This window comes from Parus major, chromosome 2, assembly GCF_001522545.3.
Source record: "Parus major isolate Abel chromosome 2, Parus_major1.1, whole genome shotgun sequence".
NCBI lineage: Eukaryota > Metazoa > Chordata > Aves > Passeriformes > Paridae > Parus > Parus major.
Window position 1 is genome coordinate 3,306,993 of NC_031769.1, and position 17,816 is coordinate 3,324,808.

Here is a 17,816-nt window from a genome sequence, read left to right on the forward strand (position 1 = left end):
ATGGTCAGAACTGTAGAAGTGGATCCTTGTCGTGGTTTAAAACCAATAACTAAGAAAATTACTTATTTCTTGCTGTGAGATATGGATTAGAATAAGGGCAAAACAGGCATAAAACTTAAAAGGAATAAAGAAAGTTTATTGACAAACAACAAGAATAAGAACACCAGAATAAACTTCCAGAAAAACTTTTTCATCCCTTATCTATCTACTATTCCTTCGTTGACATGACAACAGAGACAAAAACTTTAGAACTTTGGTGGTTAAAACAGTCTCAATTCTTGTTACAGTCTTTTCACCAGTCTTTGTAGAGAAACAGAAGTTTCTTCCTGTTAATTTATGGAGTTTCTCACACGAAAACTATTTTTGTTATAGTTTTCCATTGCTCTGATATCAGCTGCCCAGAGCTGCTGTTATCAGAGCCCACCCCTCCCATTTTCACATCACTCTGAGATGTGTATGGGTCATGAGTCGAGGGATAGCATTTTTAAGGATGAGTATTCAAAGGTAAAAAAAGTTTTCTTCATCTGCTTCTGTGAGCTTCACTAGACAACAGTTTTCTCATTGCCTCTCAAGGCTTCAAATCTCCCAGCACTTCACTATACCATAATTACTCAAGTTTACACTTTGAACACTTTATTCCTCCCTACATACTTATCATGAATTAAAGGAGTTTTTTCCAGGACTTCTTTGTCCATCTCCATAGTTTAACAGAAAGACATTTCAGCTAAATTAAAGCATCTTCTTAATTCTCTACCTTTCTTGAAGTTTCTTTTCTTTCTTGTCACTGGTAGTTTATAAAGTCTCTTTTCATGTTGATCATTCTCCTTTTCTCTCCCTGGATAAAAAAGTTAATCCGCAAGTCTCATCTGGGTAATGAAAGAGTTAAAATCTTGCCTAGGCTGTTGTAGGTAGTTCTGTGGCTTCGGCTGGTGCAGGAACTGGAGCCGTCTGTGATGGAGAGTTCCTCATGGCTGCTCTGGAGAGGGTGGTCACCGTCTCTGCTTGCTGCAGGCCCAGAGCCCCTCTCCTTCTTCACTCGGCAGTTTCTGGTGAATTCCATCACGGCAAAACCTGCAGCCAAGCCAGGAACCGGCCCGGCCCAGACAGGGCTCGGGACAAGCCCCCCGCAGGGCCCATCTCCCAGCCGGGAGATGCAGCAGACCCGGCCTGGCCCCCGCCCGGCCGCATGGCCAGGCAGAGAGTGAGAGGCCGGAACTCTGCTACCTTTCACCGCCAGAAAACAAAGAGAACTCAGAGAGTTCTGGTTTTACACTTTAAGGTAGGGTTCACAAGTTGATCCCACTTTTCAATGGCCTAAACTGCTGTCAATTCTTGGAAATGACTGATAATTGGTCAGGAGGAAGAACTCCCATCAGCCATCAGCACTTCTAACTTCCCCTCTTTCCTCAGCTTTGCTTTAAAGGTAAAGCTACCCCATGACAATCCTCCACCTCCAATTTGCTCAGGATAAACTACAATCGTTACGTTTGATAAAATTGTTTATTGTTTGGCTTTTGTTTGTTGTTTTGGGTTTAGGTTTTTTCCCCTGCAGGTCCTGAGGCCATTTTCAGCACACAGATGTGGTCATTTTCAGCCCAGAGCTGGAGGGCACAGTCCACCTGCTCCTCCTCCACACTGGCACCAGTGCAAATCTCTTCCCGTGCCACCTCCGGCCGATTTCCGTTTGCACCTCGGGGACAAAGGAAAAGGTTATTTTTTTAGTTGAATACTGCTGGGGAGCAGACAGAGGGAAAGAAGCAGGATAGAAAGAGGAGCTAGAAAAGAATAAAGTGTTTAGATATTCTGTCCAAGTTGGTTTCCTTTTTAGCTGTCAGGGAGAGGCAGAATCCTGTCTCAGCCTGGCTGTCTTTCTGCACTGATGAAAACTTCTCCTGAAGTTCTGTCGGTATTAAGCTTGAGGTCTCTAGCACTACAAACCATTTTCTCCATTACTAAAATGTCTTCTCAGCTTTTTTTTTTATATACCTTCTCCTTTTTTTATCTTTTTTTTTTAAATATTCCTGTGAATATTTATTCTGCTGTCCATCTCACTTTACTTAGCTACACAATTAAACATATTTTCTTCACATTGCCTGCTCTTCCTCACTTGCAAAGGGATGTTGTCTTGATCTGCTTCTAGAAAAGTATAATCTGCAGCAAGTTTCTTAACTAGCATTCACCAGTCTGTGGCTGGGAAATGATGCAGTTTTCCATTTGAGATGATGGGGGGAAGGCCAGCACAGTGGAGAGACTTTTGCTGTGTGCTGATGACAGATGTGTCATTGTGCATCGTGTCCTGGTGTGTTCACAGGAGCACAGGGTGGGTCCAGGCCACCCACTAAAGCCTCCTGCCACATCTGATTCTGGTTAGGAATGTGCCTCCCCAGATGTTTTATAGGAGGGGAATTTCTGCATTGAAATGCTTCATGTCTGGGATTTGAGCTGGATGTGAAGCTGTGGTCTGTGGTTAGAAGGGATTAGGGTTGTTAATAAACTAATGAGAGGATTTTTATCTAAACAAAAGCATCATTAGAGCAGCCAGTAACTCATGGCCATAATCTCAACCAAAAGCCTAAGAATGTTAATATATTTAAAAATATTTAATTTAATTTCCCAGAAATTTCTGATAGAAATCAGGAAATTTGGCCCGTGGCACCTGTGGGTGATTAAATACTGTTTGAAATCTAAATCAGCCCTAAACTTTAAACTGGAAAACAAAGGTTTACTCAATGCAGCCCAGGGAGTCCAGAGTGATCAGGGACAAGATTCATTTCCTAAACACACCTTTGACACTCCAGGGGATGCCCTTTCTGGAGAGAAGGGTATGAGAGGGGCAGATATGGAACAGGATTCTCCTTTTTAGGAGCTGCAGACAGAATCCAGCAGAGAGTTACTCTGAAACTGAATCCCAGTCTTTATCCAAAGGAGAAATCTCAGCTACTCTGGAGTCAAAAACAAAGGGAAATTCCAGATTTTCAACATATTCTAAAATATAGAGGGTAAGCTTTCACGTTTTCTGTATAATTCCTTTAAAATGCATTATTATCACATCTAGACTGTGTAAATGGACCTGGACACTAAGCTAAAAGGAAAGACTTTTCTCCTATCACCAATAAAATTCTGACTTAAAAATTCTAAACAGAAAACCAGATTTACCAACATGAAGAAATATTTCATGAGACTATTAAAAATACTGAAAAATTGCATTTCACTACTGGGCAAAGGTATGCATTTAAATTGTTTCCAATTTAAACACAGACCTTTAGCAAATGAAGAGTTCTCTGCATCACTGAAGCAAGTTGTATTTTCAGATCTGGACTTAGCAGGGATTTTCCAAGCCCTACTACAGGACAAAAATGTGCAGAAAGGATAAAAAACACTTGATTGAACAGCAAAGTAGAAAATGTTAACTTCTCCACTAGATGGCTTCATTCCCATGAAAATAATTGAAATTAAATTCAGTAACATTGTTACCCATGTAACAGTCATAAGAAAATGAAAGATTTGATTGTCTGTTTTTATGAAACTGATTGTTAATTATATATCTGCCACCAAAAGCAATATTGTAGAAAATATATCTGATTTAGTTTCCTTACCTCTTGGTTCAGGAAACAGTAGAGAACTGCCACAATAAACCCCTGAAAAAGACCAGAAGAAAAAGGTTTGAGGGTTAACACAGTTTGAAGAAGCCACTTGCGTGATCTGACTTCACGGTGATGTTGTGTTGTGGGAATTAGCGAGTATCACTGTAGGTGGGAGGATTGCTGGAAGCTGCAGGATAATTTATGGATCTCCAATAAAGATGACCAGCTGTAGAGATAAACAGCTGGTTAGTGGCATTTCATCAAAATCAGACACATGTTATGAATTCACAAATGCAATTGGTGATTATGAAAGTGTGGTCCATTCTCCATCCAACAGCTGATTCTTTACTCACTCTAAAGAAAGTAAACCAGAGACTTCAGAAGGACATCCATGGATGGAGCTCACACAGCTTCCCAGGGAAATCCTGTGTCTCTGCAGAGTACCAGACAAATCAAATTCTGACCTACTGAATATATTTGTTAAGATTCTGAACTGAGATAAACCCAGGACAATCCTAGGATGTCAAAGAACCTACGTGACCAGATCCTGGCTCAACACCTCAACCTTTTATTCTATTATTCATTAACTATTTTTAATATTATTAATAACTCTGTTATTATTATAATATTATTATTATAATATTAATGATAACATAGTTAATATTAATAACTAACTCAGTGAAGGTCCCCTCCCTGTACAGAGGGCTGGGATTAAGGGCCAGGGTTTATTGGGCAGGACTGGCGCAATGGATTCAATCCTCAAGAAGAACAAACCAGCACAAAACTCATGGATTGTTGGTGATGTTCACTGACCAGTGACCCCATGGAACCACCCAGGGGGAGATCTGTTCCCTGGGGAGGTTTGGTGGCATTCCCACAGCTCCTGCTTGTGAGGTGCAGCACAGGGAACAGGAGGGAAACAAAGGGAAATTGGGTCCTGCAAAACCACCTGGAGGGGACATCAGAGCAAGAGCTTTTCTTGTTGGCATTAAGCTCCTCATGGCTCTGTGTGCTAATCCAGAGCAGTGGATCAACCCAATCATCAACCCAATCATTGCAGGAGGGGAAGGGATGTGGCATTCCTTGGGGCAGCAGCCTGCTTGGGCTGATATACACATCAAGCACTGTTTGATGTTTAATTATCAATTTATTGTTCAACAAAAAATTATCAAGGGGACTAGACCTACAAGTCTGATTGCCTCTGGATGAATTAAAACAGCCCAAATCAGCCTGAATTTGTTAGTGAAGTCAGGGAAAGCAGGTGGACAAGTACTGGTAGCAAGGAAGATTTCCCACATGACTTTGTCCCCCCATCCAATTTGCACACTTATTTGAAATTTTGGCCCTGTATTTGCAAAATCTGGAGGTCAGCCTAGAGCCAGGTAGGATTTGTCACCTCTTCAGACATTTTAACTCAGCAAAGAACCAGGAACTTTGTGAGCAGACAATGGTTTCAGGCTCCAAGGATTTTTTTTGTGCAATACTTGTGAGGACACAAGGCTAAAATAGAAAAACGAGAAAGAAGGAACAGAAGGATCTGTGATAATTTTACCTGGAAAGATCCAATGCAGAGCTCCAAATAAAGCCGAACCCCCAGGCTGGAATATTCTGGGAGGAAGTTGAAGACAATATAATGGGTTCCAAATAATGGAATTAGAAGCAGGGTTGACCTTGAGAGACGTCTGGCACAGGGCATGAGAAGAAATAGGTTAATGTTATTTTTCTGATTAAAAACTAATGCACTCAGTGTGCATTATATATATATATATATATATATATATATATATAAAATAGAAATAAATGCACTGGCTTCCTTTACAGTTCTCAAAACAGGTATAGAGGTAATTTTTCCTGTCCTAAAGAAGAGATTTAATGTGGATTCAATTAATTTCATTGTCTCCCCATTGATTTTAATTGGAAGGAAGATATCTGAGCTGGTCTGAATACATCCCATTGTCCAATATTAACTGACTTCCCACCCTTTGATTAATTTCCTTTGGAATGGGATAAGGTTGGAAATTCTAAAATTTAATGCCAGTTAAACTGAGCCTGTCTGTGACATTGAGCAAGTACTTCTCTGTTTAGAAAAGACAGTGTAATTTTTTATTATTATTAAAATAATTGATTTTTTTAAAAAATATTCCATACATTACCTGTACTGAGAAGAATTATTGAAGTTGATTTGTCTAGGGTCTAGTTTTTTCAGCAAAATTCTGATGATGTTGATAAATAGGACAAAATTGACCTGTTTGCAACATTTGAGGGGTGGGAAGGAAGAAAAAGAAAAGGTTAATTTCTGATATAAAACTTTGCTGTGAAAATCTGGTGAGGTTTTTTTTTAAATCTTAGTTACATGTAATTTGTGCAGTTTCAATGTAAGGTCATTAATGCTATTCCTGCAGGCAGCATTCGAGTATTTAAATAAGTTGCATTCCTGCTTGAGAAAATGGCTGAGGATGAAAACTTGAAAATTTTACTTTATTCAGCAAAATATTTTCATTAACAGCTTGTGTAACTCTCTTTTACTTTTTGTAGCTCAAATCAGCTGGATCCTCCTTAGAGATGAGTATTGCATTAAATTCTGGCTGAGCTCTCTGGGCATTATTAGTGGAATTTTTCTGCCTAAATGTACAGTGAGATATTTCCATCAGAGCTGATCACCCTGTCCTGCCTTTGCAGTCAGAGGAGAACCAGCCAGGAGAGTTAATAGAGCTTCAGGTGGGGTTGGGGGCAGGTCACCTCCTCCCAAGGTAGATATTTGTTTTAAATCAGGTGAATCACTTGCCAACACTGCATATTTCCCTTTGTTGGCTCTGAAGGAGCCTCTGAGGAGCAATAGCTCAGCTCCAAAGCAGTTAGGGTCAGTCCTAATTTGCAAATCAAATCTACAATTGCAGTTTGGCACAGCTTTATCTAAAGTCTGCGAGGCTGATCAATTTTCCACAATCAGAGGGATTGTTCCCGTGCATTTTTTGAGTGTCTGTGCACACCAAGTCTTCCTTAGGTGAGGCTGAATGCTTAATTTTACCTAAGAATGTCCTCTTTAACCAGAGTCCAACCTCATTCTATCCATTAGTAATGTTCTATGTTCATTCCAGCAGAAGACACTAAACATTTTATTGAAACACAGCGAGCTCCGACCAGAATTCAACTTGACTTCTCCACTCACATTTTTTGTGTGCATCTTTCAGATCCCTTCCAACACAAAGCATTCTGTGATTCCATTCCCCTCATTTGCATGCATCTGTCCTCCAGTTAAATTATGGTTTTCGAAGCTGGCCTTAAGTTTATGCATTAATTGCTTTCTCAAACTTTGTTTGCGTTTCATGACTTGTGGGAGTAATCATCCATGATAATAATTTGAAACCCATCAGTTTATTCAATAAATTCCAGCCACAGAACAGAAACCTATTGCTCTTGAAAGTTTTGTATTAAAAATTTATGGCTGACTCTGGGGTCTTTTGCTAATTTTTTTTTTTTTTTTTTCAAATATTATAAGGAGGGTTTAGTCCACTCACCTGCTAGTAATTTCAACTAAATGACAATTCTGGGAAAGTTTATATTTGTTAGAAAGAAAAACATTTTATTTTGCATTGGACACAGGCAGTTAGCAGATGAAATTTCCCATTCCTCTTCCTACAACTCAGCAAACAGCAACCCAGTTTTAATACAAAAGCCTTTTTTTCTTCTTAGTAATATCAGCAAACTCAGAAATACTTACCCCCACAGAAATTATAATTGGTCCTTTGATTAACCACCAATAAGGAGAGCCTTGATTAATATCCCAGCATCTGTGAACATGATAGTAAGTTTAGAAAAAGACATGCATGCAATCACTGCAGTCAATTAAAAATATAACCCAAGAATATAGAATAATGTGGGAAACAATGACTTACGCTGTATCTTCAAAGTAGAATTTTGTCAATATCCATATAAGGGTGAAAAGTGTTGGAAAACCTGTCAGACATTTTAAAATAAGGTATAAGTAATCCAAACCTTGTCCACTGAGACTTTGTTGCAATGATACAGATTACTTATTTTTGAGAGCTGGAATTATCTTTTGGACTTGTTTTAAACACAGTCTCTAAAACACAAAAAGTGATTTTGTTTGCTGAGCTGTCAGGCCTGCCTTAACCTTTGGTGGCAACAGGCATGGATTTCTCTCCATGAACCAACCAAAAAATTCCTCTGGCCAAGTGCATTCACCTGTTATAGAGGAGTTCTCTGCTTTTTCCCTCCCACAGCAACTCTGTGGGCACCCACTTGGTTTCAGATTTCTAAGCCTGAACAATTCCATTTATTGCAGACAACAACAAAATCAGAGGGAAGAAGTTGCTGTTTCACTGCCTCTCCTGTTATTTAGTCAGCAGAGCTGCTTCATTCATACGAGATCTCTGTGCAAAAGATGGGCTGCAGAAATATCAGGAAGAAAAAGGTTCCTGTTTAGGAAAAAACAATTCCCTTTCCCAACCTGTGTAACTATTTTGCATAAACAGGAGCAAGGCACATTGAACTCTGGTGTTTGTGATAACTCCTTAGAGACAGCCATGCTTTCAGTGGGGTGAAGAAGGTTGGATGTCTCCTTGTGCATTCTCAAACATACTTGATTTTCCACCCTTTAAAAGGCCTCTATTGCCATAAAAAACTTGATTGCTTCTCACTTGTATTCACACAAAATTAAAATGGGAGCAACACCCATGTTAGGTACTTTAGTTAGATCAATTGGGTTCCACATTGAGTATTTTTAATGGGAATGGACCATGGAACCAGAGAATCATAGAATTGTAGAATCATAGAATTATAGAGTCATAGAATCCTGGAACTGTAGAATCATAGAATTATAGAATCACAGAATTGTAGAATCATAGATTTATAGAGTCATAGAATCATGGAATCATAGAATCATAGAATTGTAGAATCATAGAGTTATAGAATCATAGAACCATAGAGTCATAGAACTGCAGAATCACAGAATCATGGAGTCATAGAATCATGGAATTGTAGAATCACAGAATTATAGAGTCATAAAATCATAGAGTCATAGAATCATAGAATGGCCTGGGGGAGAAGGCACCTCAAAAATCACCTGGTTTCAACCCACAGGGACATCTTCCACTGTCCCAGGTTGCTCAGACCCCCATCCAACCTGGCCTTGAACACTTCAAGGCATGAGGAGCCCATAGCCTCCCTGGACAACCTGTGCCAGGGTCTCACCACCCTCACAGTACAGGATTTCCATGTCCCATCACCCCATTCCTTGGGAAAAGTCGCTCTCCAGCTTTCTTGTACCCCCTGGAAGTTGCTCTGTGGTCTCTGTGAAGCCTTATCATCTCCAGGCCGCACAGCCTCTTTTAACACCTTGCCTTCTACTGATTTCCAGTTAAATCCATACCTACCCCAGCCAAAGAGAACCAGCCACCAGAAATATCTCCTTCCATGAGAAAGGGATGAAAGCAGCAGGCAGTTTAGGTAGAGAGCCTCCACCAGCAGCCACATGAAGTTGGTCATCATGAAGTAGTGACAGAAAACCACAGAGATCTTGCACTCGGTCTGTGGAGCAGGAAAGTCATGGTGTGAGCATTGCTTGGAGAGACATCTCTTTGATTTGGCCATGGAGTAGACATCTGTAGTACTGGCTGGGTTCTACCAAGAGCAAGATCTGACTATGTTTAAATTCTGTTTGAACTGAGAGCTTCCAATGTGAAATGGATTTCTGGGTAGTAAGGCTTTAGCCAGCATTAACACTTTGGAATCTCCTCTGTATTTTGCTTTATATCTGTGTTAGAAATACAGCTTGGGCTCCCCAGCATGAGTTCTCTCATAAATGCACTGCCTTGAGTGTGCCTTCAGTGTCAAATGCTCCTTGAATAAATGCTCGAGGGCCCATTTTTCTCCTTGTGCTGAGCACTAAAATTCTGTGAGCAATGGAGACCCATCCCATAAATCATTGTCACATTGCCAAGACCTGGGGCTGGATGAACACTAAGTTCATTGCCTGGTACCTTGGGTGCTTTGTGGGTTACACATTAGAGCTCTCAACCAGAACAGGAAATCCAACATTTCCAGAAGAATAAGCTTTAAAAGTTGTTCTTTGATGTACTCAGAGATCTTCTATTTTAAGCTTTAGATTATTGAAACATAACAGTGTAATGCTTCAATTTATATTTCAAATACTACTTTGTTGCTATGTGAGAGTCCAAATTTCATTTCAAGTACTGCAACATCACAAATTGATGCTTTAAGAAGATAGGAGGGCATAATGTACATATTTATGGAAGTAAAATATACTGAATAAAAGAATTATCTAATTTAGGTTAAAAGGGAAAAATAAGGCCAATAAGTAGTAAAAAAAAGAGGCATGAAAAGTGAAACCATAAATAAATGGTATGTAAAAACATCAAATACCACAATATCCTGCTTTTCATGTGCTTACTGTAGAGAAGCTGCAGTGATCAATGCCTTCCTCCTGGAAAAGGACAGCATCCTTAATGAAAATGGCAATAGCCTTTAAGATGAATGTACAAAAGAGCTGTACATGGATATAATTCCTGGGACAGCGCAGCCTCCTGGAAGAAAAGAGAGATCCCTCTGAGGTAATTAACTTACTTGTACTGGCAGTAATTAAAATCAACAATAAGCCCTTGTTTTGTCTCAGGTACTTCCAGACACTTTTAGGAAGAGCATTTTGTTCCACTGAGCTCTTTCAGAGAGAGGCAGAAACCTTCCTCATGTGAAGCAAATCAGCCACAGTTACATCTCAATCTCTTTCCTTGTTAACCAGAACTGTAGTTTTTTTTCCTTATTTTGCCAGAGTTATTTTGATGAATTAAGTAGAAGCACAGAAGAACTTTAAAACAATTTGGCACATCTACTTTAATTTAAATTTACACATCTACCTTAGATTCCCAGTTAATTAAGATTAAAATTTTACTGCTATTAAATATAGGCTTTTGAGGGTGTTATACAGCTTCAACTTCATGTTTTCATTTGGAGATGAGGACTTCAGGTAATAATCAAAAAGTTCCACTAAAAACTGAATTCCATCCAGACCCAGTAATCAGAGGGTCACCTAATCTTAAAGTTCACCTAGAGGGTGCAGAATTTTATTGCTGACCTCAAATGTCAACCCCATTGTTAATTATGACTTTTTCCTCCCTATTACTACATCTCCTTATGTCCATTGTTTCTTTCTTTCCCCTCATTTGGGCTGGCTTGTTTTCCTGAGGTCAGAGTGGATGTCAATAAACATATCTGGTGGCTTCCAGACATGAACTAGGAACTAGCAGAGGTCAAGAAACTTTCCCTAGAGAACTCTGATTCTCACAGCATCATAATAAAACTCTTTTTTTTCCATTTTTTCCTTTTTCTTTTCTTTTTTTTTTTTTTTTTGGTCTCACAGAAATACAAGAAATAAACAAAGATTAGTAAAATAAATCCCAAGTGGAGGAAAACATTTGTTCCACATTAAAATAATTTAAATACTCTAAACTAGATCTGGAAATATCTAATTAATGGATAACTCAGTAAGAAAGGATTCTCACCAAATGTGACCAAATTCTGAAACTGAATTTAAAATATGTCTTTAGTGGTAAATATTTCAATAGTAATCTATACAATGCCATAGGAACATTCACTCAGAATCAAGTCATTTGTGTATATTCTTATTAAAAATTCCCTGGAGCCATAACAGGCAGGCACATGTAGTTTATGAAACCAATCTTCATCCCAGCCTAAAGCAAGTAAATTTTTCTGTTGGCTCTTCAAGATCAAAATGAGTTGCTGAGTTTTGCCAAGAGACAGCCAGGGTTTATTTCCCAGATCTGAATCCTCTTATTCCTGACTCTCTCTGATGCCTTTTAATTTCCAGCTGCAGTTTCATATTATTTAACCAACATGGCAGGAATTCTTTATTTTCATTCACCTGAATTTCGATTTATATTATTTTGTTATGTCTAATGTTGTCTTCTACAGTCTAAGAAATTAAGACCTGGGAGAAGAATCAAGGTTAGAGGACACCTTTACCTGAATGAAATAAGAACTGTCACAGCAATGATGAGGGAGGTGATGGACACGCTGTATCCCACAGTGTAAATGATCTTTATAGTAGAAAAGTAGGATTGCTATAAAAGAAGAGAATGATTTGTTGCATAAGTTGATGTTAAATAACAGTTTTTTCACTGGTTCTCTCAGTTTTGCTTTGTTTGGTGTTTCCATTCCATGGACATCCCTGAATGCCTTTATTCCTGCTCTTCAAATCCCACAGCAAAATTCAACTTAAATCACTCATTATGTTTCTTCTGTGTAGTCCCCTTCCACAGTTGTGTGGATACAGCCCAACCTGATGCTGAAACATGTATTTATCAGGGTAGTTTGAAGCTCATTCATAAAAATATAAAAACCAGCATCAGTCTTTCAAAAAGTCATTGTTAAAAGTCTTATGTAATTTTTATAAATGCTGTATTTTATACCATTTTCTCCTCAGCAGTAGCAGGACAACACTGCTGGCAGCATGATAAATACAGAATTCCATCAGCCTTTCTCTGTGTTTCTCCACTTCCCTACTCTCTGCTTCCTTACTTCCATTTTGGCCATTTTTTATTCCTCCTTTCAATTTTTACTATGTCGTGGTGGGTCGTTGTTTCGTTGGGTTTTTTTCTGGGGTTGTCTCCTTCCTCTGTTTTTCTTGTTGCCAAACTCAACTGCTGCTCAGTTGGAATGCCAGTCAAAATCCATTTCAATTTAAGTGGCTCCTCTATCAGACACGATCCTTGAGTGAGGATAAGTTGACTTCAACTATCCCAGATGAAAAACAGAATTAATAAGCTCTAGGCTGCAAATCTAACTCCAGACTAACATGGTCTGTCTCTTGGGTTTCAAAACATTTCAATGCTTTTATAACCCAAAATCTGCACAGTTGTGCAGTGCATCCCTACAATTCACTTGGGGAAGGGGAGATGCTCGTTTTGAGCACTAAGTGGAACTCTAGGCATTAGAGGACTGACATTGAGAAGAGTTTATTTAATTTATTTAGGTGCTTAAAAATTAGCTGCCTAAATATGAGTCTGTAGTAGAATGAGAAGAACCTGGGATGATCTGTTTAATTATTAACACAACCCTCTTTTTTCTCATTCTTTTTCTTTTATAGTTAATGAAGGAAAACACTCTCAGAACACAAGTCTTTGGAAAATTAGACTTTATTGGTTTCTGTGACCAGCAAAAAGGGTCTATCACTACACCTGCCTTAGAAAGGGCAGGACATAGAACCACAAATCCTTAACTGGTTTGGGTTGGAAGGGACCTTAAAAATCATCTACTTCCAACTGCTGGATTAGTTGAGTGAAACCTTCTGTGCCAAGGACTTTGTGTCCATGTGTGCAGATTTATGATTATCCACAGTCTAACCCAATGGGCTGAACTGTTTTTACTGGTCAGAGCACAGCAGGTGCACCCTGAATTTGCTTTCCAGCTCACTTTTATCCATAAGAAGCCAGATTAACCTTTCTTAAAGCATCCCTCACTGTGAATGCAGTAAGTGGGGGCAGCCAAGAAATATCCCTGGAAAATTCCCGCTTCATCCTGACCAAAGCACTGATACAGATCCATGGTGCAGAGATCAGCTCTGACTTTCACAGTATTTTTTTGAGATTTATGAAGTTAAATGGGATGGAAACCAGGCATAATGGTTTTTTTTGGCTAGTGGATGACCTGTGAGTTATATATGATTACTCAAATCCCTGGATATTCACAATTCCAGCCAGAGCTCACAGAATTACCTTGGAGCTCCAAAGCTTGCCAGGAAATCTGGGTGCACCACCCCATGAGAAACATCAAAACTGTGCTGGGGTGATCATAGCTGGCAACAAATCAGATGTGTAAAACAGAAAATAATCAAATCCTTAAGTGGATAAACCTACAACTGAGGGGTTTCCTCTAGGTAAAATAATAGAATCATCACAGAAGGAGTTGGAAGGGATCCTAAAGCTCATCCAGTCCCACCCCCTGTCATGGCAGGGACACCTCCCACTACCCCAGGCTGCTCCAAGCCCTGTCCAAGCTGACCTTGGGCACTTCCAGGGATCCAGGGACAGCCACAGCTTCTCTGGAACCCTGTGCAAAACCTCTCCATGGTGATATGAGCCATGTTTTTATCCTTATTAATTTGGTGTCAAGCAATATGTTGTCCCTGCGCGTGTAACCTCGAGATATCACCAACAGTGAAAATCTGGCTGAAGAAATATGTCAAATTCTGATCTGCATTATGGAGATTACAGAGATTTAGGGACTTTTTTTTCCATTGATGAATTAGATATTTCATGCAGGATGAGACACCCCAAACCCCTCTTGTCCTTAAATATTGCTAAATTTGGAACAGGGGTCTTTAAACAGCACATTTTCTGTGCAGATGCTGTGGTACTACAAATTCACCTTGCTGACTGATATTACTGAAATGTCTTAGTACACATTTTATGAACATTTTGTGATACACCTTTGTCTGTTATACTTGTGAATTTGCAGCTGGCTTTATTATTGTTACACCTGAATAATAAAAAATTCTTAGTTATCTTATAAAATAGGTGGCCAGAGTAAAAATTGGAATTATATCCCACACTTAGAAAGAAATTTCAGCTTCTTCTGAGTTTCCCTCTGCAGTGACCTGCAGGAATAGAAAGGAATACTATAACATCAGCACACCACTCACATATATTTATGTAATTAAACTTACTTCTTCAAGAGGAATCTCATCTTCTACTGGACAGGCCACATGGTAGGGAGGGAATGGGTCAGACCAGCCCTTTTTTGTGCAGTTTCTTTTTATCATCCCAGCTGAAAAAGAAGTATTTAATTTTCTCAGTGAAGGGGCAGATAATATAGAAAATGAAAATGAGGAGAAGACCTCTGGCTGGTACAAAGTTGTACCAGGACAAGAGGATCATTAGCAAATCACAGAGTTGGTAGGACAATTTTCCTGTGCACATTCAGGTCATCAGACACAAAACTTTGTATTTTATTTATAGACAAACAATAGGAAGAAGAGAAAGAACAAAAGTGCCAAGGGTAGAGGTGGGAAGGACTAAGGAAGGAATTATATCAGGCACGTTGGAGAAGACCAGGAACATTGCTCCATAAATTTCTGCTCTGCACAGCACTCATCCTTCTACCCTTCTCATTCCCACCTCCCCTGGGGCTTACTCTTCCCTAGCAAATCAGAAGCTGGGCTAAGCAGCCCCATCCACGAGGACAGCCTGCTTCCATAAAAAAAGATTTATGAGTGAGATGAAGGAGAAGTCGAGAATGCCAGGGCAGGAAATGAATCTGCACAGATGAAAGGGATTTTCCTCATCCCTCGTTTATAACTAGCATGTGTTGGATGTGGCAGAGGTTGGGCTTTGCAGTTTCTTTTTCTTGTGGAACTGCCAAATCCAGGTCTTTCCTGGAAGGTGGTTTGCTCCTGCGGGCTCACAGTTTGGCCATGCTCACCCAGGGAGCAAGCAGGCACAGAGGCATTTGTTTGCAGTTTTGTAACACATGTGCTGCTCCAAGGCCGAAATTCTGCTTTGTATCTCCAGCCTTGGTCTCAAAGAACAATCACATTGTTCATTCCTCTGCCTTTCCTTTCATCCCACACGAATCACAGAATAAAAATAAATCTCAAGAAACCCCAAACTTAAATTCTGACCTAGACAGCCTTCAGATGAGCTTTGTAGGAAACTCATGCAACAAACTGATCCCAAAGCAGTGGAAACCAGTGGAATCACTCCTTTATTTCAGAATATTTTTGATCCAGGGCCTCATCAGAGATTGTGGAAATCAAATCCAATTATGGAAAATCCTTAAAATATGGGAAGAACTGCTAAGGTTGCTCAGATCCTCCTAAAATCTTTGCAGTACTTCTCTGATCCAAGTCATGGGAACATGAAATGCTCTGTCTTCACCCTCCCTCTTTAGAAATGCTCTTGCCAGAGACACAACAAGAGTAACCAAGGTAGGACATCACCTGGCTCTTTCATGAAGTGAAAGAGGATGTTTGGACATGGTAAGGCAAGAATCTCTCCAGCATCAGCCTCTGGCCAGCACAGCAATTTGTCCCAAGTTCTCTTGCAACCTCAGACAGAAAGAGAAATATATTTTTAAGCATGGTTAACTTTGAACAAAATAAAACCCCAAACCTTTTTAAACTTTGCCACTCCACCCCTTCCATATCTTACAAAAATAGTTTAGCCACATTTATTATGAGAAATAAACACCCCCAGAGTGCTATTTAATCTACTTTAGCTAGACCCCTGTGTTAGACTGAGGTGAGTTTTCAGAAAGAATGCAATAAATGAAGAGTGATGCTGGAAGATCAGATCACTGTAATAGTTCAGGGGTTGCCCTATTTTTACAGATCAACACAGCCTCACAAACAAGCAGGCATGATGCCAAGGAATTGGACAAGGGCACAAGGATTCACTCTGATAAATTGACTGTCCATATTTGAGTGTGGAGGACAGTGGGGAAAATAAAAGAATGGGAAGGAATGGGAGTAGATGGAAGAAAAACAAGACAATGGCATGTGGGACCATAAATAAAACCCTCGTGTGCTTTGGCAGCCTGGCCATGTCCTGGCTCTGGTCCCTTCCCTCCCCCTCCCTTCATCCCTCACACATGGATGGACACCTGGTGATGTTGAATTTCCATGCTCTTGTGGGGCCTCCTGACATTCAGCCTCCTTTTTCTTCAGCTCTACCATTAAATCACATTCTGGGTGGACATTTCCAGCAACCTACAGGGAGAAGAGTTTTGGGGGATTAGTTAGAAGGGGCTGGATAGGATGTCAACAGGCATTAAATCCAGACCTACTTTTGCATCTAACAGGGCTGGTTTAAGCACTAAGAACAATGTTTAGGGTTTCCATCCAAAGGCTGCCATTGTCTGCACAAGCTGGTAGTTACAGCTCTGTACTGGAAAGTTTATAAATTCCTCTGGCTACATTCGTAATAAAAGATCTCTTTGCTAGGGCCTGAGTTTGAGTGCAGGATACATTAACACCCTAACTTCAGCTAGATCAGTTAAATCTGTCCCCAGAAAGACACAATGCACCTGGTCAGGCTCACCTTCTTATCAGTGATGGGCTAAGTGCTGCAGGAAATGCTGCAGAGCCTGGGCACAGACAAACCCCTGCCAACCTCCAAAGAAGCATCACCATGAAATCACAATTACTGCAAAACTGTCCTCTGAAAGAGCTCTTTACTCCAAAAGGTTGTGTGTCTGTTCTCCCCCTTCTGCCATCTGCCTTTCTAAACACAGGGTGGGAGGCAAAACTCCTTCATTGGGGAAAAGAAGCACTCTGCACCAAAGCATTTGTTGGTTTCCTATGATGGTGTAAAGGGAAAAAGTGACACCCAGGGTTTTAATAGCAGGAAACATTCACTTGTTTAGTCCTTATTTAGGGAACCACAGAAGGATCAGAAGGCATCCAGAGAACTCTGAGCAGCAAAGTCTGCCCAGGCTGTTGCACCCAGACTGCTGAGGATCCACCCACTGGGCAGGACTGCACAGGACTGTTTCACAGAAATTAAAAAATATGTGCTTTGTCCAGCCTTGGCCACTGCCCCCAGCCCCAAAAGATCAGCTGTGATCAGAGAAACTCTGATTTTTAGCTCTACACCCTGGTCACTGGTGCTGGTGTGCTCTGCATGTGTAACTACAGACATAAAAACACAGAGACAAAACAGAAAATAAACCCAAGATGAGATGTGAATGATGAACAGGTGGCTGGCATATGGCTAAGTTTTCTTCCACCCAGAGAAGATTAATATTCAGGGAATTTGAAAAATAACTCCCTGGCTTTCAGCTCGTTCAGAGGACAGATTGTATCCTTTCCAGTAAGCTGGTGTTTCCCCTCCATGCTAATGTCCATGTCTCACATTGGCCTGCAGCAGATTTGAACTGCAGATTGACCAAAAATTTGAGGCTCTCAGGCTGCTGGATTAATTACACAGCATTTGTTTTTCTGGGGTTTGGGCCCTGGTAGTTAAAAATGTCATTATCCCCACATGTATCCCCTGCAAGATCATCTGCTTCCCATTTACTGCACTTTTAGGAGGATGTGGTTTTCCTGCCAGATTTGCAGACAGCAGCACCATGGATCAGTTTGAGGAGGGAGAGAAAAGCAGGGCTCCTTCTCCAGGCTGAATGAAGTGTGGTGTGTGTGAGAGATGGATGGATGGATGATGGATGGATGGATGGATG

The 17,816-nt window shown here is 40.2% G+C and overlaps 1 protein-coding gene across 1 annotated transcript in view; it reads right to left on the reverse strand.

The window, feature by feature from the left end:
• Nucleotides 1-1,430: 1,430 nt before the first annotated feature.
• GHRHR (growth hormone releasing hormone receptor) overlaps nucleotides 1,431-17,816 on the reverse strand; it is a 20,308-nt gene continuing 3,922 nt past the window's right edge. The window contains exons 2-13 of the mRNA XM_015615884.1: nucleotides 16,242-16,347; nucleotides 15,580-15,687; nucleotides 14,308-14,408; nucleotides 11,607-11,704; nucleotides 10,018-10,150; nucleotides 8,981-9,134; nucleotides 7,481-7,541; nucleotides 7,306-7,375; nucleotides 5,738-5,829; nucleotides 5,137-5,266; nucleotides 3,597-3,638; nucleotides 1,431-1,690 (exon numbers count right to left, since the gene is read on the reverse strand). Coding sequence (XP_015471370.1) covers nucleotides 1,568-1,690; nucleotides 3,597-3,638; nucleotides 5,137-5,266; nucleotides 5,738-5,829; nucleotides 7,306-7,375; nucleotides 7,481-7,541; nucleotides 8,981-9,134; nucleotides 10,018-10,150; nucleotides 11,607-11,704; nucleotides 14,308-14,408; nucleotides 15,580-15,687; nucleotides 16,242-16,347 — 1,218 coding nt within the window. The 3' untranslated portion in view covers nucleotides 1,431-1,567. The remainder of the gene's footprint in view (nucleotides 1,691-3,596; nucleotides 3,639-5,136; nucleotides 5,267-5,737; nucleotides 5,830-7,305; nucleotides 7,376-7,480; nucleotides 7,542-8,980; nucleotides 9,135-10,017; nucleotides 10,151-11,606; nucleotides 11,705-14,307; nucleotides 14,409-15,579; nucleotides 15,688-16,241; nucleotides 16,348-17,816) is intronic.